The 25,204-nt window shown below is 39.9% G+C and overlaps 1 protein-coding gene across 2 annotated transcripts; it reads right to left on the bottom strand.

Annotated features, from left to right (window-relative positions):
• Positions 1-614: 614 nt before the first annotated feature.
• On the bottom strand, positions 615-22,825 carry wipf1b (WAS/WASL interacting protein family, member 1b). 2 transcript variants are annotated; one of them, XM_046071112.1, is made up of 9 exons: positions 22,701-22,825; positions 7,188-7,290; positions 6,788-6,917; positions 6,315-6,467; positions 5,053-5,917; positions 4,564-4,664; positions 4,092-4,313; positions 3,032-3,145; positions 615-2,328 (listed from the first exon to the last, which is right to left on the bottom strand). In XM_046071112.1, exons 2-9 carry the CDS (start codon positions 7,245-7,247, stop codon positions 2,276-2,278), a joined length of 1,698 nt encoding a protein of 565 aa, XP_045927068.1. In that variant the 5' UTR covers positions 7,248-7,290; positions 22,701-22,825; the 3' UTR covers positions 615-2,275. The 2 variants fall into 2 exon arrangements, with proteins under 2 accessions (XP_045927068.1, XP_045927067.1); XM_046071111.1 differs by lacking the exon at positions 22,701-22,825 and adding an exon at positions 15,927-16,114.
• Between the last annotated feature and the right edge of the window lie 2,379 nt (positions 22,826-25,204).

The following is a 25,204-nucleotide window of genomic DNA, read 5'->3' as shown; positions in this document are numbered from 1 at the left end:
TTATTTGGTTCACATGCAAACTATCTGAGAAGACATCATATTTGGCTTTTCTTTACCTTGTTACTCATGCCAAAATTACACTGCAAATCCCAGATCCCAAAACCTACAGTAACTGTTTAAGGATAGGTCTCTGTCAACTCTGCTACTCCAAAATCCTTGTATGCATGAGGCAGTTTAATTATGGGAGAAAAGTAAAATGTCAAACAGTTAGCTAACGGCCTCTGCAAAAGAAGAAAACTATTTACAATTGTATCTCAGCAGAGAAAAATAACAATATCAGATAGTTATTATTGTTACTGCTAGTATAGCTACACAAAGAGCTACAAAAGACCTGGGGTCTTTCAAAGAGTTTATGAAGTCCCTCAAAACAGGAGCAGCCTTCAACCAATCACAAAAGAGAAATTCTTGATTGCACAACATTACTGGATGAAGGCGGCTTTGCATGTACCACCATATTTTTGCCTTAATGCCTTGAAAACAACACTGTCAAAATGTTTGGATTGATTATTTATAGGAGAGGAAACCCAAGAACTGCTGATCATTAGAGATAGTTAACTAGTGCAAAGTCTACAAATGACAACATTTAAGATATATCATATAACTGGCTAAAATCATTATAATATATGTATTGTCCAGCTTTATTGCACAAACATGGGAATGATGCATACTGTTCATCTGATGATACATAATAAAATCACCTGACCTGGATGTGGACAGTATTTTTCACTGTCCTTGTTTGTGTTCAACTGAGCGTGCAGGAATATTAAATTACTTAAAAAGCATATTCCAATAAAAGCACATTTCACCCCAGGTAGAGCACATAAAGCATCTTAAAGCATTTTATTTATTGATGTAAATATATTTACTTCCATATGATTGTCTTTAAGAAAATGTTTCTTTGACTAAGACATGATAATAATGTATCACGTATGCAAGACCATTCAAAGCAATGCTGTGTGAAGCAAAAACATGTAATACTGCACAGTTCTGAAACATAACTTAAAATAATACAGTCCTTCAATACCACTTGATTAAATCATACAGATACATACACAGGCATTGTGAGTCAAGACAACTTTTAACAAAACAGCAAAATAAGAATCAGTTCTATTGTAAACCAATGCTGCCATAAGATCATACAAGGTCCTTTAAAACATCTCAACCATAAACATTAAATGCATGCTCACATCACATTTCACAACAATCAAACCGTTCGTACCGTTCAGTGGTTCCAACAGAAACACACAGATGTAAAAACACATACTGTGAAGGCACATGCGGCTTTGGCAAATTAAACACCCGCATTTCCCCTGATTTTTAGGCAGCGGTGGCAGGAGGTTGTGGCCATTTTTAGTTTAGTTCCATGTCCGTCTATTATTGATGTGGCAATCGAGCTGCTGTATTGCTTCAGATTTTACATTTACATCAGCAGAGGAGATCCAATCCAGTTGAACAAACGTAATTTAAGGCACAAAAGACTAATTCCCCTACCTCTTATAAGCAGCCTGAAATTACAATCCTGAATAGAAAAAGGCACAAGGGAAACACTGGTAGAGAAAGGAGAGAAACAGCTTGCCCTGCATTGTAACCATGGGGCTCCATTCCAATAATATTGCAATAAGCTTTACCTAATGCTGTCTTTGGTGTGTAAACAGACTGGGAAAGTCACGTGCTGCACGCTAAATGCTGGTTTATAGGTCAAGTAAGAGTGTGTTGTCTTTTCTAAAAGTGTAGCTCGTTGGTAACATAATATCTAGCAAGCAATTTCTGGAGTCTATCAACCACTGTAAGCAAAAGATGAAAAGGTGAATTAGTGGAATCAAGTCAATGTGGATCAAGCTTCATGAAAATATTGTTGTTCTCAAGCGAAATCTGTCTCACAGCAACCGGGTCACCGAAGCCCAACCAAAAAGAATCTTCCAGCCACAGGATGGTTGTAAACCTGAAAATAACCCTTTTTTTCTAGTGCCTAAAGAGGTGCAAGTTTTTTTAGTTTTTATTATTATCTGAGCTCAGTGTACCAGAGAATAAACAGGCTTTGGTCTTTGAATGCTGAATCCATTCTGCTGCTACAAAAGGCACATGATGTAAATCCACATTATGAGTCTGTCCTTTTACTTGGTCAACCATACTTCTGGTCCATTTAACATGTTGCAGTCCGTTGATGAACTACATGACGCAGGTAAAAGCACAATGAGCGCAACGGAGAGAGAGACACACACAAAGGGAAACAGAAAAAGTAGTTCCAGGGGTTGTGTTTGCTGCCACATCTTCTTCACCTGGGTATAGGAGGAAGAGGAGGAGCTCCTCTCTCCTTTTTACCAGAACCTAGACAGAAACAAAGGCACAGAGGAGTTTGTATTTTCCTTGGCTTTTCAAGAGAAGATTTTATTTTCTTCCACCAGGTGTCACTGGGTCACAGTGCTGCTGGACATTGGTTTGTCTGCATGTCTGACAGTACATCTCAAAAACTATTTGTAAAAAGGTTGTTAATAGGGAATGAAAAAAGTTATTTTCAAATTTTGTGAAAGTCAAACATAGCAGATGTCCCGTGTTGAGTGAGCTTTTTTTTTTCTCTTGCAATCTCCTTTTGGACATATCTCAAAACAGGCACAGTAGGCATTTCTTTCTGACCACAAATCCCCAACAGGAAAAATTAAGGAACTAATTTCAACCTGCCTGACTGGATAATTATCAAATTGTGTACAGTTGTAATTTTTTTAATTTCATGGTTAATTTTACTGGTTGAAAAAAATCTCTCAAGCTGACAGAAGGGCTCTTTTTTGGTTCCTGAAAAACCTTTTGGTACTGAGCTCCTAATAGGACATGGGCAAAAAAAAAAAAGCTCTTGCATACCAGAGAGTATCTTGTGCTCACCAGAAACTATCCCGTGGGATACTTTCTGGTTAGCACCGGATACTTTCTGGTGAGCACCACATACTTTCTGGTGCGCACGAGAAGCCCACATCCTCTTAGGGGCTCCTCAGATATGAGATACGTGTGTGTGTGTGTGTGTGTGTGTCAGACTGACCTCTGCCATCAGTCTTGGCCATCTTGCTGGGGTAGGTCTTTTGGAAGGGCACGTAGGGCTCAGGTGGAGGAAGGTCCGACACTGGATGAAAAGTGAATCGATACTCCCATTCATCTGTTAATGGAGAGAAATGGGGGTCAGTGGGCACATCATGAATATACAGTAAGTACATTAACAGAAGGGCTTTTTCTTCTTCTTCTTTAACAGAACACAAATGGAGGGCAGTGGGTTTGTTTCTCACTTTAAACAGAATTCTTCAGATTTGACACAGCGCAAAAAAAGATAAGCAACATAAATACAGGTCATCAGGTTTTTTAGAACACAGTAAGAGATGTCAACTGGTGCAGAGTAACTAGAGAACTTAGTGTGAGAAAGAAATGTCGTCATTCTAAAATATTTATAAATTTTAAAATGCTAATTTTTTTATTTAAAAATTGCTGAAAATTAATAAAATGATTATTTTATTTTGTACCACTGAAAATACAGATTTCAGTCAGGACAGTAATATCCAGCACTACAAAGAGTATTCGCTTCTAATTCATCCGGAAATGTGATTAAATACCATAGAATTTTTCAGGAGAAGGATTTTTAGGACCCCTTGTCACTTCTTGTCCCATTACCTTCCAAATCAAACCTACTCCCTTGGTGCAATGGGATAAAAACATCACCAATGGGAGGTCAGTGGGTTTCTCTGCCATAGTTTTGTGAGTCCACACATTGGAACTCGTGTGGTAAAAACAACACTGTGGGCAAAGGATTTCTCTTGTAGAGACTAGCAGAGTACAGTCAATCCTCTACAAGGCACAGAGTTTATATTATCTGCCTGCAAAGTTAACTCTCGCACACACATGGATCACTGTTTTACTAAATGCTTTTATTTTCCTGAATAAATATACTGCATAAGTACTTTTGCACCATTCTCCTCCTCCTAAGTTTATCCCTTTCTCTTTCCAAGTTTTTGTCCCACAAATTACACTGTGTTTGCTTTCTGCTCTCCATTTCCCCACCAATTGTTTTAACAATACTCAAGGTAAACTAGCACCTTTAGGGATTTACTTACCATGCATCTGGTTGTGGTGAGAGTTTTGGAAGCCGTTACCCATGGGTGGTGGAGGAGGGGCCCCTCCTGTCCCCGGCCTGTCCGGAGGGAGGGGAGGTCTACCGCCAGGTCCACCGCGTGGAGGCTCTGGACCTGGCCGACCAATAGGAGAAGGAGCTGGCGATGACCTCACACTACCCCCACCCATGCTACGACCTGAGGGAGGAGGGGGGGGAAGAGGCCCTTTGGAGGTAGAAATAAACATTGACATGTTAGCTGATGAAAAGTAAAGTAATTCTTTTATGGTACTGAGTATCACTGAGATTAGCTTCCATCGAGATCCCGCATTCCCATGAAATATTTACAGCAACTCCTGACGTTAATGGTATTTTCACATAGGAGACACACACTGTATCATAAACCTTTCTCATGTTTTTCATATCTTTGTTTGCAGCAGAAATCCATTGTTCAATTAATCACTCAAGCTGTTCACCTGTGCGTGCTGAGGACGGGCTCCTTCCAAGAGAAGGTGGTCTCTCATTTGGTGGAGGAGGGAGAGGTCCTGTCCGACCGGGTGGTGGAGCTGGCGCAAGGCTGGCAAGACGAAATAAAATTTTAATTGATGTATCAACTATACAATATTTGTAGGACAGAAAAACAAACAGAAAACAAACAGTGAAACAGATCTTAGTACAGAAAAAGACAATCAGTGTGCAAAACACCTTTGCTTCTGAAATGTAATTATAATTTTGAAGAACTAACTGTCTGGATACAGAATGAAATTTGAGGTAGGCATACATCTTCTGCCTCAACTCTACAAAGGATGGTTCCCACCTGATGATCTATGTAAGAGTGTGAATGTATACCTAGATTTTACTTTTCTTTACATCTGCTGCCTGAAAGGAGATGCTGGTGTCCACAATGTAACTCATCCATTAACACTTAACAAATATGGATTAATGGTAAAACTTTACCACTGTACCTGTTGAGTGAGCTGTTCCTTTGGGGCAGACGGGGGTTGCTGTGGTCGTCCCCTCCAGCCGGGGAGGGTGGGAGAGGAGGAGGGCCCGGTCGTCCCGGCGGGAGAGGGGGCGCACCCCCACTAATTGAGGAACGAGAGGACGAGGATGAAGATACAGGGGTAGGAGGTTTGGAGTTGACAGAAGGAGGAGGAGGCGGCGGCATATCGCGGGGCATAGATGGCCGATGACCTCCCATAGAAGCTGGTGGTGGTGGAGGTCGGTCGTCAGGAAGTGGAGGCCTCCCTCCAGGAGAGGTCGTAAAGGAAGGCCGGCTGCTGTTTGGGGCTGGAGGCGGAGGCCCAGAGAATCCTGATCTTGGCCCAGCTGAGGAGCCTCCTGGTGGAGGAGGGAGAGGTCCGTGCCTCCCTGGTGGAACACTAGGAGGTGGAGGTCCAGAAGCCGGGCTGGGCCTAGGTCCTGCAGGGAGTGAAGGAGGTGGAGGTCCAGAAGCCGGGCTGGGCCTGGGTCCTGCAGGGAGTGAAGGAGGTGGAGGTCCAGAAGCCGGGCTGGGCCTGGGTCCTCCAGGGAGTGAAGGTGGTGAAGGTCCAGAAGCCGGGCTGGGCCTGGGTCCTCCAGGGAGTGAAGGCAGTGGGCCTCCACGAGACTGGTTTGGGCGAGGTGTGTTGGGTATAGGAGGAGGTGGGCCACCTGGAGTGTCTTGTCTGGATGAGAGATTTGGCCGGCCCTTGGGAAGATCAGGGACACTGCTACGGACACCAGCAGGGGCTCCTGGGAGTTTAGGTGGGCCTCCACCGCCACCAAAGGGGCTTGGCCCACTAGAGCGGCCTCCTGGGGGGAGCACGGGACCTCGGCTGGGGCCTGAGTCTGGAGGAGAGTAAAGGCAATAGTAAAATTAACTATGTTAGAACTAAGCTAGATGCAGTGCTTTAGGTGTTGATTGTTATCATTATCCATCATCCATCCTTTGGCTATACCCCCTGATATCTGTGGGTCACAGGTGGGCTGAAGCTAATCCCAGCTGAGAAGCGTGGTACACCCTTTACAGCTCTCAAGTCAATGACATGAAGCCAAAAAAAGTTCACTCTCCCCAACACATGTAAACTGAAATAAATACTTATCAATTATTAACAACATTGGGGGAACAACAAATAAAGCAAGAGCTAAGTTGAATTTGATCGAAATAACGTAAATCAAAACTCTTGTTTTTTTTATTCCCCTACATAAATCATGTTCATTCAACTTAGTAATTTTTCTTTATTACCATTGGACTCTCTGTTTGCTGAAGACCTCAGTTTTGGCATCCCTCCTGCAAACAGGCCTCCTAAACCAGGAGCCCCGCCACCTCCACCTCCGCCACCCCCGCCGCCACCACCTCCTCCGCCACCTCCTCCTCCACCAGATCCCCCTTTGGGTTCTGAGAGGATACACAAAAGAGTAAATTAATTGCAGGATGCACTTTTATACATATAATACACTATGTACAGATGCACATTTGTATAAAGATGTGAAATGGGATAGGCCAGTGGGGACCCATTAATCATGGAGTCCCACTGCTCCTTGTAAATTTTAATTTTTTGACCATTTTGGTTTTGGCTGTGCCTTGAGTCGTACTTCGTCATAGTGACTAATTGTTGTTTTACTTCCCCGCTGTTGTTTTAAACTACAAACTAACTTTGCTCTTTGGGGACAGTAAAGATACACAAAATGAGTGCTATTAAAGAGGTCTTGACTTACTGTCCAGTAAGGGTTGACTGCGGTCATTAGTAACAGTTTTCTTTAATCTGGCGCCTTTACTAATGTCGGAGAGCAGAGCGTTTCTTCCCTGCTGCTCATTACGGTTTAGATTTGGCTTCTCTGTGTTGGCCTGAAACACAAACGCACATTCAGGGATATACAGTCACTGAAACACAGTAAGCCTGCAGAAATCACCCACAATGAGAGAAAACAAGGAAGGGGTTTATTACTCTTTTTGTGTTATAATAGTAATACATAACAACATTATTGTGTGCAGGTAAAACTGTGAATGAAAGACAACATATGGCATAACTTATCCACAAGATGTCTCTGCTGAGCAAGGTCAAGAGGACAGAGCAGCAGATCTCACTGGGTGGAGAGACCAGATAGAGTGACTTACAACAGCAAATGTGGGAGGAGGGGGAGGTCCTGGGGGTGGTGGGGGAGGCGGGGCTGGCATCTTCCTCTCTCCACTTTACTGTATCTGCACTGTACTCCGCACCCTGGAGGACAGATAACACACACTGGTATTGCAAGATGTTTTGTTTTGTTTTCAACTCACATTTGTTTATAGCACAAAATATTATTATTATTAATATTATATCAACAATTTGGTGGTGCTCTGGCTTCCTCCCACCGTCCAAAGACATGCGGACTAGGTTAATTGGTGACGCTATATTGTCCTTAGGTGTGAGTGTGAGTGGGTGTTTGTCTATGTGTGGCCCTGCGATGGACTGGCGACCTGTCCAGGGTGTACCCCACCTTTCGCCCGATGTCAGCTGGGATTAGCGGTTGACGATGGATGGATGGATGAAACAAAAGGAATCCACCACAGCTGAAGCCACTGCTAGAGGTGGGAGGTATACCAGTTTCATCAACATCACCAGGGTGATGTTCTGCCGCATAATCAATTTTAGCATATTAAAAGTGAAGTGCTTTACTGTTGCTGCATAACAGGCAGGTAGAGGGCTACGCATGTACTCATAGAACTGTAGTTACATACAGTAACTACTGTTTTCTTTGCCAACACAAAGATGTGGAAGGTAATGTTACAAGCAAAGCATGCCAATTTCTCTGTTGTTGGGGGCAAAAACCAACACAAGTCTTCAAAAGTCCAAAAGTCCCACCATCCAAGGAAGTGAAGACCAAGTGGATTAACTTTATTTTTGATGGAAATGTCCCCACAACAAATGGAAAACAAGTTGACAAATGCTTTCCCCACAAGGGCCAATACAAAGCAGATTCACTTCAATGAATTGATACGGACTTAATACTTGGATGCTGTATGTTTAGACATTTTTAAAGTGTTTTTCTGTTTATTTTTGCAGGTTAGCCTGTTGAACTTGCTGTTAACATGTTCGGGGGCTATTGTGGTTAGCTTATATTGGACTAACGTAAGACTGAGCAACAGTCAAGAAAAATTCTGTGAATGAAAGCCTCATTTGAAGCAATTAAATAACCAGAGTAGCAGGTTGGATGTAGGAAACAGTTTTTCATGTGGCTTTTTGTGGATCGTCATACTGCAACCCCAGCTCAACCGGCTTTTTTGTCCTCTGCTCTTGCCGGTGTTATGTCCCACCTTTCCAAAGTAACTGGTTCCTGTACAAATGCAAGAGTTTTCACCTACCAGAAGATTACATCTCTTTTTTTGTAGGTTGCCACAGTTGATATAAGATACTTCCTTAAAAGTATGTTTACGATTGTGTGACAAATCTGGTGACAGATTTAGACTACAAGTGCTGTTGAAGCATGTCTGCTGCTGTAAATGTACTCAATAAGACATGCCCCGTGGTACACTGTTGGATTTTACTTTGGGTTTTCTGCGAAATAAATTTTTTATTTAGATGCCAAATCCTACACCTTGTCTGAGAATTAATCACATTACAATTAATATACATTTTGGGGAAGGCAACTCTTCCCAAAACCCATGTAGGCCGTAGGCCTTTACCTCATTTTTATTCCTATTTTGAGCCTATAAACACATCTGTTTTTTAAATAACTTTCTTAATATATGTTCCATTACATTAGGTCATATCGCCCACCCCTAGCCAATGCTAAGGTGATTTAAGGGTAGGATAAGCGACTCTAATCCAATACACATCGTTTTGTCCAATGTCAATGTGGAAATGGGGAAACAGTTTCAGACCGAGCCACACAACAGTATTCCAGCCGTTCCAGCCAGAATTTGCGTCTCAGGTAAAGTTAACTGACACTAAGCTTACTTTCTAGTTTGCTAAAGACATGCTGTTGTTGTGATGTTAGCTGTAGTAGCGGGAGAGTTGTAACCATCGCTGTCTGGAGCTGGCGTGCTGGCTCTGAGACCGTCTCATCCTCTCTGCATTAGCTTCACAGCAGCAACTGTAGCGGGAGTTTGCTATACCCACAACCTAGCAAATGTTAGTTACATTACTTGCCGTGTTGTTTTTCACCCTATATCATGGTACCTGTCATGGAATTGGATTCCTCCAGAATAGCTTACTCCACCTTTAAGCTGCAGTTACAGCTTCAACTACATGCTAGCATCTGATTATGTTGAAGTAACCAATGACATGAACTCTTTAAGTCAATACATTTCGTCTACAAGAAGCAGTGGTCACAGAAGTAAATTTCACTTCCTTAATGGTGTCTTGGTGTTTGAGAATCCATTTGCAGGATACAAATTGATATTTTGGGGGATTACTTGCTTGACAGACAGGGATTTCAGCCTACCCTACGATTTTGTGGTACTTTGCATTCAAAAACTGCAAATTCTTTCATATATTTAAGGATGAGTTCACAATAAAGTGATTTCCTAGAGGGACTGATAGTTCAGATACAGTAGACACAGTTTGGGCAGAAAAGATTTAAATGCTGTAAATATGTGAGGAACGCCAGGTAAAGACCACAAACAGCTGATAGAGAGTTTACAGACAATGACTTACAATAAATGTTTCATCTAAAAGGAACTTGAGTGTTAAGTTCCCTAAAATATAAATTCAAAACACGCTGCATGTCCAGAGTTTTTTTCTTTTCTTTTTTTTTTTTTTTTACAAGGACAGATAGCCGTTTCTTACAAACCATTAACACAATGCATAGCAGGAAAAATGCTGGATTTCCATTCTGTCTGTCAATGCCACTGGGAATTGATGACTTTCTTATAATTGTTAAAGCTGCAAAATGTAAATTAATAGGGGTCTCATGATTATATTGGTGCCACTGCCGTGAAACAAACAGTGACAAGAAAATAAGTTTGATAAGGGTGCAGTTTGTTGACTCAAAATTCAGTGCAATATAATGGCACTTCGATTAATCAACAGACACGCGGCTTAAAGAGAAACTGAACACAGCCGATGTTGCAGTGCAGCAGCAGCAGCTTTCTGATCTGATTCGGTGTGGAATTTATCAGCATTTAACAGCCCAAAAACTTAGGTTAACCAGTCTGCCAAACCCCATTACTGACATGAGAAAAGTCAGATAGAGCACTTCCCCATCTAAACTGTATGGTCTGGTTACACATCAGTACACAAGAACAGAGTAGATATTTAGGTACATTTCTTTCACCCATTTTAGAAAAGGGGTTTAGGTCGAAAAATTTGAAGGCATCAAAGAAACACATAATGAAAATGTGACAACTGTAACTGACAAAGATGCATTTGCCATACAAAAGATGTCATGCTTACAGTTTAAAACCAACTTTATTGACACAGAAGGGACACTAGCTATTACTACAGGCCCAGTCTCAGTTCTATAGCATTAATTAATTTAAACTTGTTTTATCAACAAGAACTAACTGCAAGATCATAGAGGTCAGGTAAAGTCTCGCTGAGCTGCACATACAAACTTGCACATTCAAATTCACACCTAAATAAGCCTGCTTCCCCTCACACAAATATTCACTCAGCTCGGCCTCACACTTCATTTTAAGTCACACACAAACCATCCTCTAGGGGCCTCTTACTTCCTGTATGCTGCTGACAAACAGGAAGTCACCATGCGGCTCCAGCACCGCAGCCATCCGGTTGCCAGGAGGATGATACCTTTACATCTCAGCTACGCATCATTTAGATATTACCCCCCTTCCCTTAGACTTTCTTTCTCTCAACTGTGCATCACTCCCTCACTGCATTTGCTAATCACCTCTCATTTCTATTTCTCCCTTTATCTTTTTGGACTATCTTGACGTTTATCATTGCATCTCCTATCATCCTTCTTTTTACAGTCTCTGCCAGTTCCTTCATGGTTTGTCACCCTCCACTGAAAACTAACGGAGACTGCCTCTCTCCTTATGCAATGTTGCTGCCTTCACCTCTTCTGGTGCACTCTGAATAAAGAGAATGCTGTAAAAAATGAACAGAAGAAACCTTGAATGTCTGGTAACTTAAAGAAGGCACCTGGATCCGATGGGCTCTGTTCTTGCATTACCTAAAGGTGTGAGCGGTTAACACACTCATTTAAATTTGCGACTAAACCCAACCTGGATCTGTGAGGTGAAGCATTATAGCGAGCCCAAACCTGATGACAATGACTACCAACAATTACTAAAAGTTTCTAAAGAATTATACAGAATTATTAATGATTAATATTATAATTTTGAGGAATATTTCTGAGCGTTTTCCTGCAACATGTTTGTTAAAGTCCCTAGATGACTTTGATGATTCCCCAACTTCTCTGGCACCACTGACATAGAGTTTAGAGCATGTTGTCATGCTTACATTTAGTCAAAGTACCACTGCGACCAACTACAGCCTGACAGAGCCGCTAGCATACAACAGCAGAATCTGAGGTTCAAGAGCAAACATAGGCCCTCTGATTAAAAGCCTGACAGTTCTGATATAATAATTTATTTAAACAAACACACCGTATTGCTGGTAATTTGTGTACCAAAAATGTTGTATTTTTCATGATACATTGTTGAATTTCTACAGACTTAACATTTGCAGCAAGAATTTCTCAGAATATATACGGAAACTTTGTACTCTGAAATCACTCTAATGAAATCTCACTAATCTTCCAGCAGAGAACACAACTCACAATTGTGGCACAAACATTCTCACATCAAGATGTCTTCTGCATGTTAACAATGTGTGTCACACATTCTAGATGACCTATTTAATCAAAACATCTCTTAGCACGAACACAGAGTAGGAGGAAAGGTCTGGAGGTGACAGCCAGGAGCACGACGGAGAGACAGAATGAAAGAAAAGACTGACACATATAGTTGAATGATGTGAAATCAGCACAAAATCTAAAACTTAGTCTGAATATGAATGTGAGGATTCTAGTTCTCTACCACAAAATGATGTTCTCATAGATTGTGATGGACACACTATTTTCAACTGTTTGTCATGTAAAAAAGTTCATTAACTGTAGTGCTGCAGCTGGTGAATACACTCATTATCTTTTCTTTTAGGTAATCACTTCTTGTTCAATGTCAACAGAACCTAAGATGGGTTAAATTATTGTGACCAGCAGCCCAAGAGCCCAAATTCAATCACATTATGATGATATAAAGCAGCGAAAAGTGTGAAACAGAAAATATTTGGCTTTTTAACTTCAGTAATAACAATGTCTAAAGACGCAATATATAAATAATTAAAGTTATATTTCAGTTAAGGCAATGAAACAACTATGGTTAGGGTAAGATTATGGCAAAATAAGTCAAACTTTAACCTAACAGGAAAACATCACTCAAAGCAGCAAAATGTCTCCACAAGAGCTGACTGTTGAAGCTGCACTGCAGATTTAAAGATTTAAAGCCAAATGCACATGTGCATTTTTCCAGTGTGCCAACAATTACAGAGGTTTCTATTTGGCCTCCACCGTGATTGAAACCCCTGTGACAGAGAAATCTATTTCTATCACTTTGTACTGGGGGTACTTTGTGCATTTACAAATATGTAGATTATTAATTAGTATTGATAAATAGAACTCACTGAACTTTCAGGGTAGGCTAGTCATCAGGAGGGTTGAGAGTGAACTCAAGTCTTTCTTTAGACTATGGTGACAGTCGATTAAACATGACTTTCACAGTTTTGATCAGGATATTGAGACTAACGCATCAACTCATTTCCTGCAGCAGTGATGAAATGACACTGGCACAACTGCAGATGAAACAACAGCAGATGCAATCAGGCAGTAAGACAGGAGTCAACGAGACTGAGTTACTTAAGTATTGCAAGGGAGGGAGACTGTAATGGAAAGCCCCATCTTGGTTTTGCATGGAGGACAGTTGCCATTTTAGCCACAGTCACTCTCTGAAAGGCAATTTGTACATTATTTTTCAAAATGTAATGACTGGAAACGGCAAACTGACTCCATTTATGAGCTGACTGTCAGCTTCAGAAGCAGCTCTGAGTGAATGCAGAAAGACATCCGCCATAGAAAACAGTGTGTTGAAATTTAAAACGCACCACACAACTTCTCTCTCCATCTCGTACTCACACACAGCCTAATATTAGCTAAGCATTCACAATGGCTTCTTTGACAGACGCAGAGAGAGAGAGAGAGGGAGAGACAGAGAGGGGGAGAGAGAGTAGTAGAGATGGAGGGAGAGATTGTGGATTCCAGGGTGTGGATCCTTTGAAGAGACACCGTCCACACACACTGAATAAAGTTCACATATGTTTCAGTTTACAAATGGTCATAAAAAAGGCTTCTTCATCCTACCACTGAACCTCCTGTGCTCCTCATTACAGTAACAGCACACAAACACATACACAGTATTAAACATGTTCTTTTCCAAACATCACACATGGATAAAATCAGACGTTGAATATCTTCTTATACTTGAGTGCAATGATACCTGATTGGATTTATCTCTCATGTTTTGGTAGCTTGTTAAGTGACAACAACATAGACAATGCCTGTGCGTCTCCAAGTCATTGTTTGCTTATTAGACGAAGGAAGATTGTAAATCAAAATTGATGTGTTCACACTGGCAAAATGCTCACTCTACATGTGTCACATTGGTTTTAACTATTAAATCAATTTAAATAAGTGTGTAGTGTGCTTACTTAATATTTTAGAAAAACTAAAAAACACTGTATGTTCAGTGTAGCAACGTGGTTTCCACAGGGATAATGGTGGATGGGAGGGGAATATCATTAAGTAGAAACCTCCCATCATGTTTGACACAACTTCACCCAAGCTCTCAACAGCAAACGTTAAGGTTCCAAAAACAATGAGACAAATCAAACACACATTGTGTAATTCAAAATATGCCCGTCTCCACTGGAGGAAAGAAAACTTCATGGTGCTGCTGGTCATTAAAAAGTTCAAAATCTAAGTTGATTTTGAACATGAACTAGGGGAAAAGGTAATTTTAGATATTTTGAATGAAGTCCAGGGTAGTAATAAATGTGTCTGCTGTGCAGGAACAGTGCTGAGTGGCAAAGCTAACATCCTGTGGTGTGTTCACATGCACTTACTCACTCACAGACGCACACGTAGTTTCTTATGTGGTTCTATTACTGTTGTTTTAGACTTCGACTCAGCAGGTTAATTTTACCTCCTGAAGAAAGGTTTACATATGAACGTCTTCTATAGAAGGGCCCTTGTGTATTTGTCTTATTAACTTTTGGCAAGAATTTTGTGAGTGCATGCACGTTTCCTCTCTTGATATCTTGGTATCTATTATGTGCTGTGTAACCAGATGTGACTTAAGTACTTTAAAATATGGACATAACGTTTTAGAAGAGGTTCTATTACACTTTAATATACAGATGTTTCTAAACATGATCAAACCTGGCACATCAAATCACAGAGCCACACGCAATGTAACCACCTTTACCGTTTTTTTATGGCTTTCCTCAGTGGCATAAACCACTTCCTACAAAAGAACACAGCAATACAATACCTTATACTTTGGATTACACTGCAACAAAAGATGAATTTCTTAAGTCAATGTGATTTTCATGATGGTTTTAAGGTTTGACTTTTAATTTCAGTAATTCTAGGTAATCAAAATGCAATTATCAGGTACCCCGGTGCTCTCTGAGCCTCACCAGGTGCTACAGATATGAGATGGATGGTATTTAAATCTCACTTGTTCATCTTTGTTTCAGGTTTAGTCCTAATATCTATCTTAGGTGACATGCCAAAAAGGCTAAATGAATACCAGTCAAGCCCCCTATACTTCTCAGGTATCTGCTATAACACTGTGACCAATGAAATCAAAGTCAAACATGGCAAGAAAACACTGTACATATCCACATTACACTCATCAGCTAAAATATATCGGATGTGGATGCAGCATTTAAAAATACTCACTGCATTTTTGATTATCAAATGGTTGCAGATTCATTTTCTGTCAATCAACTAAAGCAAGCTTCACTGTAACATAGAATATGACATTTTTGAACATTGCATGAAATCAGTCTCCTACTCCCTCATTTGACGTGAATGATTGTGTTTCGCCACCATGTCCTGACACCACAGTACCCTCTACTTTCTGTGTAGGTGTACACCTGATCCGATGACTCAGATGGTGTTGGTATCAGAGATGGGGTGGAGGTGTGACAGAGACAAGGGTAGAACAGAACTGAGAATGTGGGATTCCACAACCCTGATCCCCATCGTGCCAAGTTTAAAAAAAAAACCGTTTTGCATAAAATACGCAGAGCCTCGTATGCACTGCACTGCCTTGTTGGTTAAAAAGCCAATTTTCTTTGAATTGGCAGTTCGTCATATCATCCAGGGTACAGTGATAGTTAGTTAGCAGACAGTGGATCCTCTGCTCCAAGCATCCCGGATGGAAATAAAATGTGAGTGTTTCTTGTTCCGCTTTAGATATTTTTCAGTGTAACATTAGAAAAAAAAACCAATAAAATTCTACTTCTACATATTTTTAAGACTTTTGAAAGACTTTATTAGATTGATGAATTCAATTCCTTCAAAGATTTGAACGATCCATGGAAACCCTGCTAAATGATTAATCAATCTTACTCTAATACATGCAGCAATACTTATCAGCAGTCTTTTTAAAGATCATTTCTTCATAATTGCATCGCCACAGGCAAGAAAATATAATTCCAAATGTGGCCATCAGACTGGAGACTTATTAGGTAAGTTTTAAAAGCCACCTTTTCTTTTGACTTTTGGCACCAAAAGACACCTCTACTAAGTATTTTGTACCTCTAAAACATGGACAAAATCTACTTACTCAATCTGTGTCCATAGAAGAATCAGCAGTATGTTCAGAAGACAGTAGAAGAAGCACCTTAGGTCGTTCTTCATAAAAATGCAAAATGTAAACAACAGCCACATACAGCCAAAATCAGAAAAAGCGGAAGAAGAGCAGCAGCTAAAAATCTTTTTAAAACATTCTGCACTAAGTAGAACTTCTTGATTCCTCTTCCTCTAAACTTACATCTCACATTCAGAGAAGTCCCACTTGAACACACGCAGAGCTCAGCCTATATACTGCACACACCACTTCCTCCTTTCAGTTCCCCACCTGGGTGAGGGGGGAAGGGTTCCCACTGAGGCTCTGGGTGAAAATGAAGACCACAACAAGGTTTTAAAAGCTGTCAAAATATAAATCCACCACGTTTCAGATATCTGTGGAGCTCATTCATGTAGTAGTCAAATAAAATATAAAACTAAAATGCATTCAGAGTGAATGAATCCACCAAGGCAACACAATATATCGGATAATAAAAAGTCTTTAAACTTTTAAATCTGTTTTTTATTTTATTTTTCATTTTGTTACTTTTGATATACTGTACATGTTTCTGACACAAATTAGTCTAATTAGTAAAAGATGCATTAAAAAAATCATTGTTTATTTAAAAATACATTACTATAAAATATTACACTTCATTAAAAAAACAAAACAAAAAGCAGTACCAGTGTTACTATAACCTTTTCAGAGAGTAGTTTTGTGTTGGTTTTCATTTGTCAATATTTCAATAAATACACTTTAGTTTACACATAAACCTCTACAGTCAACGGGTGACTGCTGACTTCCTGTCCTCTTTTGCCCCAGTTTTATTTCACATATTGTTGCTCCTCCTCCCCCTAGACTTAACATCCGGAGGAACGTAACAATTATTGCTATATATGAAAAAAATAATTTTAATTGAATCAAAATTTGACCAGCCAGTAGTTGTTTTTATTTTTGACATTTATTTACTTTACCACGTCTGACAAACCAGTGTATTTCGTCAATGTGAAAATCATCTACTCAGTCTTGCCTGAGAGATCATGATCATGCTTGTACTCACTCTGCATATTCTGGGAAGAGGAAAAGAAAGGAGAGCTCATGATGTCAAAAGGATGAGACATCAGAGCAGAACACGGATTGTTCACTCGTTTGTTGTACACACAATTAGCATGAGAGACTGTGACCAGGCTGCATACTGATGACCACAATGGAGAAGTAAACTATGACTAGGAAGAAGTAGCTGCAACTACTACTACGACAGTAGAAAACATTTTGTTTAGGGCTGCATATCGCTACTGTACTTGGAATTCATTCACCTCAAGAGTGGATTTTCATCAAAAAGCATTCTGAAATATATCAGACATGAGAAGGCTTTCAAACATCACATCATGTATAAAGAAAAACAAAAATTTAAAAAGGAAAGCCATATCCAATGTTTTATTGTTACAACTGACAGTGAATTGATCCCAGTCCTGCTGGACGAAAGGGTTAGTGTAGCACCACAGCAGCCACTTCCTGTGCTCTCAGTGTCACACTTCCTGCCTCGCAGCACAGTCAGCGGCAGGCTGCCAACCAACCAACCATCGGCTTTACTTCAACACATTCCCTCTTGTCTCCTCTTTCCAGCCAACTACAGCACCAGAGCTGCATCTGAAAGAGACACCTTGGCTTTCTCCCTGGACTCAGCTCTTTTTCTTTACCAGGCTCTGGTCTCCAGTGAAGGGAAAAGGCGTGTCTGGGCTGGTATTTCACTTAACCATAACAAGGCCAGTATTCCCCACAGAGGCCATTGCAATTGGCTAATGGATAAAAAATTGCTCACACTGTCAAGTCAGCACCCAGCAGTTACACAAAACAAATGTGCAACAGGAACTTAATGTGACCACATGTAAAACTACAAGAGCCTTTTCAGTTATTCCATCTGTTGGAAGTGATACCTGTAAAATGACTGAGAATGAAACAAACATCCCTACACCAACAATAATTCCACATCCCCCTTAAAGAAAGTCAGTAAAAAGAAAAAAAAAACACATAAAAAGGTTTATTTCTCAGAAATATGGATTATTTCCTGAATTATCTCATCAAAGTGAAAAAGAGAACAAGACAGCCCAAATGTCAAAATCACTGGACATTTTTCTAACCCTTCATTTTGATGGTTGGACAAAGTAAACATAACATTACATTACAATACAATGGCATTCACTAAGTAGAAATTTTGTGAAACTAAAGTGTTCAGTTTTTCTGTGTCTTCATTGTTATCATTATTTTTTCTTTTTCCTGAAATGCAGTTTTCAGCATGTATGTGTCGTTATGTCTGAGATGCCCTTATTGCATTACATCATACTGCAGTATTAGTGCCAAGTCAGCTTTAAAGGAATAGTGCGACATTTTGGGAACTACGCTAATTCAAGTTTGATAAGAAAGATGAAACAGCAAATTGCTGTCTTTACACTATGTTTTTTGTATGAAAAATACAAACAAGATATACCCAAAGTTATTAATTAGTGAGCTTTAGAGGTGCTGACCGTCCAATTTTAAATTTTACCTTTTGACAGAGCCAGGCTAGCTGTTACCCTGTTTCCAGTCTTTGCGCTAAGCTAAGCTAAGCTAAGCTAAGCTAAGCTAACTATCCGCTGACTGTAGCTTCATATTTAACTCACTGACATGAGCACGGTATCAATCTTCTCATGATCATTCTCTACCAAACCTAACATCATAATGTATATTTTCAGAGAATCAAAGGGAAACTTGCAGAGGTACAAAGAGGTCCCTGCCAAAAAATGTACTTGCAAACACTGAATCATTACGTATTGTGGCAAAGGGGAAAAAAATATCAAACATCTAACGTTAAAATGTACAATCTACAGTTCTGACTATTTATTCTAAAAAGCTTCATCAAACTGGTATTTTAGGCTCTTGTATTGTAGTGTGTTTGAAATTTTATACATTCACATTCCGCAGAATCATACTATTAAAACTGCATTTCAGGTCTCTCAAACTTTCACACGGTATTAGCTATATCAAAATTATAGCCTGGTGCTGCAACAGGAGCTGGGCTATGTCCTAATATTATCACTGTTTCCTCTTTGTGACCGATTGACATCAGCACCAGCCCTGCAGAGTCCCTGTGTTTCAACAGACTCTATGAAGTAATGTCATCAGGCTCAATTTTTTATAGAAGTTTTTGCATCTCACCACAGAACCTGGAATGTGGTAGTCCACGTCGTTAACACAGATCTAACTAGCCTAAACGACCACAAAAGGACACAGGACAAGAAAAGAGAAATGATATGTCACAGTCACATGAACATTAGAGCAGCTCGCCTGCAGGCTAGCCAGTCACTTAAGAGGCTTTGTGATCACATATCACACCACATCTGACTCATATACTGTAGGCCAAGCAGAGATGCCACAAAATGTCATTCAAATGCGTCTATGTGAAAACTAACTCTGAAATGTACAACCAAGAATGATTCAAATGCCAAGACACACAGTCATTTTACTTTCTTAATAGTGGTGAATTTCCTCTGGCTACACTTGAAGATCTTCAACTGATTCATTTCATTTTTATACTATATTCATTATACTCATTATACATGTATTAAAATCACATTTTTGGTTGTTTTTGTTTTCTTTTGATGAAACCCACATTTAGCTTTAAAAATGTAGAGGTGGTGGAGAGAATAAAAATGTGTCAGAATCGTTTGTGTTTAAATTATGTCTGGCTGTTGATGATTTTGACCTGTTGCATTCACAGCTTATGATGAGTTTCATTGTTGGATGGACAGAGAGATGGTGAGATCACACAGGAAACAGAGAGCTAGCACTTTATTGCATTATGTTTCTGCTACTACCCACATGCTAAACAAATGCACATTCTATCCTCTAACTGCAAAATGTGCTGTTGTGTGATCTGTCCGTCTCTGAATGCATAGTAGAAAATGATGAGAGGCTCTTTAGAACATTTAACATTAATTTCATGTGAGAACACAAGATAAATTTGAGTAAATGAACAAGCCTGGAGATCCGGCTGAGATTCTTCCAGCCCCTCACTTCCTGACAGATGCTGGGTTCATCCCACTGCGCTCCTGAGGAATGCCAAGAACTCAGAGCTACAATGAACTAAAACTAGTTCTGTGACAAACCACATGAATGAGAACATAACCAGAGGCAACATGAGCATGTAAACAAGGCTTCTCTCTGCTGTGCAGTGACCAAACATCAACACGTTTTTTTTTAAAACCCTAACATAAAACTGATGTTACTGAACAGCCTCTGCACAGAGCTGCTGCTAGTGACAGCCAGCAACATGAACCAGCTAAACACAAAACACAGAGAGACCATGAGTCTATAGATAGGTTCCTTATTATTTCTCTAAAAGAGTTTAATGGGTTTAACTAACAGTGTGAGTCATAAAACCCGTTGACTGTAGAGAAATCAGTGATGTCACCCACAGTTTCTCCAGAGACTTTTTTGTGGCATTAGATAAGGTTTGGATCAGTGCCCTCTTTCTTAGTTTGGACTCCTAATTCGGACTGGCAACGTCATGGCCATGTATGAGCTGAGACACCTCGCAATCAAGGCAAACACGCAGGCAAGATTCAAAATCGTCTCTAAGACCGACCTACATAGGATGAAGTGAAATTAGTTGATGTTTCTATGGCTGAATTTAAAAAGTCGTAGTTGGGGGTGGCAGTATCCCCTCCTGGTTCCTCCTGTCGGCATGTCTGATAGCAGTAAGTGACCTTGAGAAAGACAGTGAACGCCAAACTGTTCCTGCTGAGCCTCACATGCCTGTGTGTGTCCTGTTGAACAGGTGAGATCTTATGAAGACGTATGGCAGAGGGTCCAGTTCTGACTACAACAAGTTTGTTCATTTTAAATATAAATCAAAGAACCAAATTAGCTTAGGTGACACTGATCCAGGAACAAGCTGACAACAAACAGGGACTGTTACTGTAACACTTCACACAAATGTCAATACAGTCACACCTTTGGGAGTCAATAGTCCATTTAAATCTATATGACTGCAAAACAATTAACTTGCGTAAATCCATCTTAGTCATCATGATTATAACTATTCAAGTTACTCTTTATTTATCTTGTTCAGGATAATCCGTACTATGGCCAAACTGCACTGAAGCTTGATTCAAAAATCTAATTCACTAAGTTGAGATGTTTGAAAAAGTTTTCTAGAGCTGTAAATAGATGACTCAATCAGCGTCATTCATTTGAGAGACGCCTGAGACGAATTATCTGTGTTGTCGAGTAGATTTGTAAATTTAGTAGATTAAGTCAAATCTGACTAAATCTTACACACGCAGGCACAAGATGAAACGAATATGTGGTATTAGTTATTGTGCAATAAGCTGGGTAATGCAGAGAGCATCTTAGCACTGTGCTTGATTCAAGTTGGCTCCATACCACCCTAACAAAGTGGTGCTTAGGGGAGCCCCCGATGCTGAGAGTGAAAATGTCGATCAAAGTATGCAATAATTCAGTACAGTTTATTTTCTTTCAGTGTAATCTCATTGTGATGATGAGATCACACCACAAATAAAGACAACAGCAATGAAAACTAACAAAATTAGTTGTGTTTTACATGCATGATAAGTTTCATCTGATGTTGCTATCAGAAAATATCCTTTATTGAATAGCTGAAATAAAAATCACTATATATAGTGATTTTTGATTTTTTTTCAGCTATTTTGCCCAGCCCTAAACTAGCACATTGCATCTCCCACATCAGCCAACTACACGGCACCCATTCTGCAAAAGGAGAACTATTCAAAACAAGTAAGAAGTGTACACTTGCACAATATCATCAAACGTTAATCCAGCTATACGATGAAGCAGCCAAGATCTAACTTTAACAGTCCAAACAGGGCTAAAACAAGCCAGCTGTGGTATCTGCACAACTGCTATGTAAGAAGGTGTGTGGACAGGCCGAGTGAAGATATATTGGCATGTGTTAACTCTGAATTTCTCCATTCAAAGAAAGTAGTTCTCCGTAAACTAAATGTTTATAAAACTAGCTCGGTCTTAGAGCAATGGTGTGTCTATGTAAATGCATGGAGAGTAACTGCTTACAGCCAAACAGCATTCTGTCAAACAGGTTGAGAACAAACACACACATACTGTATATACATACTCCACATGTTGTGGATGATCTGTCCAGCCGAAGTCAAGAGCATTTCTTTGTGTGTACACATGTGAGTGTTTGTACCCACCAGTGGTCCCTACTCCCTACAAAGCTCTCTGAAAATAAAGCCCAAAAATGTGAAAACAGTGCAACCCATTCCCTCAGCTCTCTCTCTCTTTCTGCAACTCTCTTGGCAAAAACACATGCCTTATGTTCAGCTTGACTACATGTGGCAAGCTACATCCTCACAGCAGAGTAGTCTATGAAAACACAGGAAGTTTTTAAAGAAAAACAGTCAATACAACACTCACATTGACCATCATTTGTGGATTAAGAAAGGACAAACCTTGGCCTGTTGCCAAAACCCCTGCCAGAGCCCTGTACCAGTTTGCAAGACATTTGGGACCGACTAAAGGCTTCTTTAGGCGGTGAAGTTAAGAGTTCGTCTCAATTCCTTCGCCATCACTGCTTGAATCGGTCCCAGCTGCTTTCTGGAAGATGCCAACTTCTTTTTTTCTTGTAAACCGAACTCGGGTCTCACGGTTTTCCGCTTCACTAAAGCTATTTTCCTCACACGCACGCAAACACAAAACTTGGACCAAACTTAAAATAATGTTTGCTTAACCTACCTCTGTATGTGTGAAATGCTGTGCACGGCTAAATGTCGTCCATCGACCGTCAATATACTGTGGTTGGTGTTGAGGACCTCTGTGCAGCCAATCCTGAAGTCTGCAGAGGACTGGCAGGCAGACAGGCAGGCCAGCTAAACTGGCCTCAACCAGAGCGTTACATACACTGGGTTGAGCAAAGTCTCTCTTGCAGAACACCATATGAGGAAATAATTGTTTCAGGGGAAGAGGAGATGCACGATACTACTAACACCATAGGATAAATAAGTCATCTAAATGGCATAAATTACTGAAAAACGTTTAACAGGAATGTCTACAAGCTCTGGTAGGTGTAGCTAACTATATGTAATATTGTAACAAATGGCCAGGCTATGTATTATATTAATTTGGGTTTATTGTTTACAATAAAATAATATAATTATCTTAGCTAATATTCTGATTGGTCTTGCTAAACTCATAACCCTTAATTTTACTGAGCGAAAATAAAATGTTTTTAAACTTGCAACAGCAAACAGTGTCAGCTACAGTCTTAACTTGCCCCTGAAAACTACTCAACTAAGGCCCTCAGCTAACAAATGGTCTGGTCTGTCCAGTCCTGAATAATGGCCACCTCCCATTTCAGAGAGCTAAAAATGTACTGCTATTATAAACAGCAGATGTTATTGCAAGTACACAGAAGTATCCTGTATTTTGTCTTTGTCAGTGAGCTTGTTACATGTTGCGCTGGCTCCTCTTAATCCCCTGATGACCGTTTTGGTTGACTAAACTCTGTGAATGCACGGCTCTGGCTTCGGCTAATGCAGCTGTGCCGGCTGGTTTTCTTATCCGGGGTTTTAGCAGTGATGCAATGTTTCCAGATGTGGAACAAGAGAAAAAAATCTTTATTAGGCCAGCCTGAGGAACAACAGTTATTTTCCTCCAGCAAATATATTTGTCCATGTCTGTAATACTAATGTAGAAGCTCAATGGTGTGTATGCGGCACTCAGTGGTCTTTATGTACTTATTTCATCACTATATGTTGAATATGTTTTATAATTCCTCTGGTGTTACCTATACTCTTTGGGTGAATTTACTGTTTTATACTTAAATATAATTTTACAACAAAACTTATAGTATAATTTATTAGTGTAGGCCTATTTAATTTCATTATCTGCCCAGAAACACTAAACTATTCGTGCATTTGGAGTGCCACCAAGTAGCACACTCAGAATCAAGATTGTCAACAGTGGGATTACATAACCATGACATTTGTTTATTTATTACAATAAAGGCAACAAAATGAATGTCCTTCAGTTTGTTTACTGTGAGATTATCATTCTTGAACTTGAACATTAAGATTTAAAATTACATGTATTTGGCTTAACGTCTGTCCAGCTAAAGGTTAAAATAAGTGCATTTAACCTGGAGGAACAAGATCAAGCTATTATGCTTATCAAGACAATATTTTGGTTTCTTTTGTTTATTGTTCTAGGCTTCTGAGTCAGCTAAACCTATAGCTAGGAAAACCTAGCTGTAGAGTGAGTTCAGTGAGGTGGAAGTGGGTGGATAAGCATGTTGGGCAACTCTGTGCTGTGGTGTGCTCTGCCAGATTTCCTCCTCAGATGTGATGGACAGAGACTTCTCATAATCAGCTGCCACCACTGAATTTGCAGGGATAAGATAAGGGCACCTCCTGCTGGACTGAAACTAGACTCTAAATATAGTAGAGTAGTAGACAGCCTTAACTGTAAGTATTTACAATGTGTTTAACCACTGGTATTTGTCCAACCCTTTTACATACATCACCCACATCTACAGCCTCAAAAACAACCATATAGTTGAATGAAGCCCTCTCTGACAGCGTCATCAACACTCGCACATAATAAGCTTCACAAACACAAGCTTTTTTGCCGGGCTGCTGTAATAAACTGCATTAGATTATACATGTGTAGAACACATCAAAGCACATGAATCAAGGATTAAATTATATATATCTGTATCTATTCATTTAAATTCCCCAGGGGAAAAACTCAGTTCTGGATATATGCAAGGATAAATAGTAGATTCAAAAATAGTGGGTATTGTCTGCATTATGAATTAATATGTCACCAGTGGACAAATACAGTGGGTACGGAAAGTATTCAGACCCCTTTAAATTTTTCACTCTTTGTTTCATTGCAGCCATTTTCCAAAAATCAAAAAAGTTCATTTTATTTCTCAGTAATGTACACTCAGCACCCCATCTTGACAGAAAAAAACAGAAATGTAGAAATTTTTGCAAATTTATTAAAAAAGAAAAACTGAAATATCACATGGTCATAAGTATTCAGACCCTTTGCTCAGTATTTAGTAGAAGCACCCTTTTGATCTAATACAGCCATGAGTCGTTTTGGGAAAGATGCAACAAGTTTTTCACATCTGGATTTGGGTATCCTCTGCCATTCCTCCTTGCAGATCCTCTCCAGTTCTGTCAGGTTGGATGGTAAACGTTGGTGGACAGCCATTTTCAGGTCTCTCCAGAGAT

This window comes from Micropterus dolomieu, linkage group LG15 (assembly GCF_021292245.1).
Source record: "Micropterus dolomieu isolate WLL.071019.BEF.003 ecotype Adirondacks linkage group LG15, ASM2129224v1, whole genome shotgun sequence".
In the NCBI taxonomy this organism is placed as follows: domain Eukaryota; kingdom Metazoa; phylum Chordata; class Actinopteri; order Centrarchiformes; family Centrarchidae; genus Micropterus; species Micropterus dolomieu.
Note: the sequence above shows the minus strand (reverse complement) of the source record. Positions and strands in the feature narration are given on the sequence as shown.

Bases quoted from the DNA above. Each gene is read 5' to 3' on its own strand.
- wipf1b (XM_046071112.1), bottom strand. From the start codon at position 7,247: ATGCCAGCCCCGCCTCCCCCACCACCCCCAGGACCTCCCCCTCCTCCC. The intron at 5,918-6,314 runs GTAATAAAGAAA...ACTCTCCTCCAG, and splicing joins AGCAAACAGAGAGTCCAATG to ACTCAGGCCCCAGCCGAGGT. The intron at 3,146-4,091 runs GTAAGTAAATCC...CTCCATTAACAG, and splicing joins TCACCACAACCAGATGCATG to ATGAATGGGAGTATCGATTC.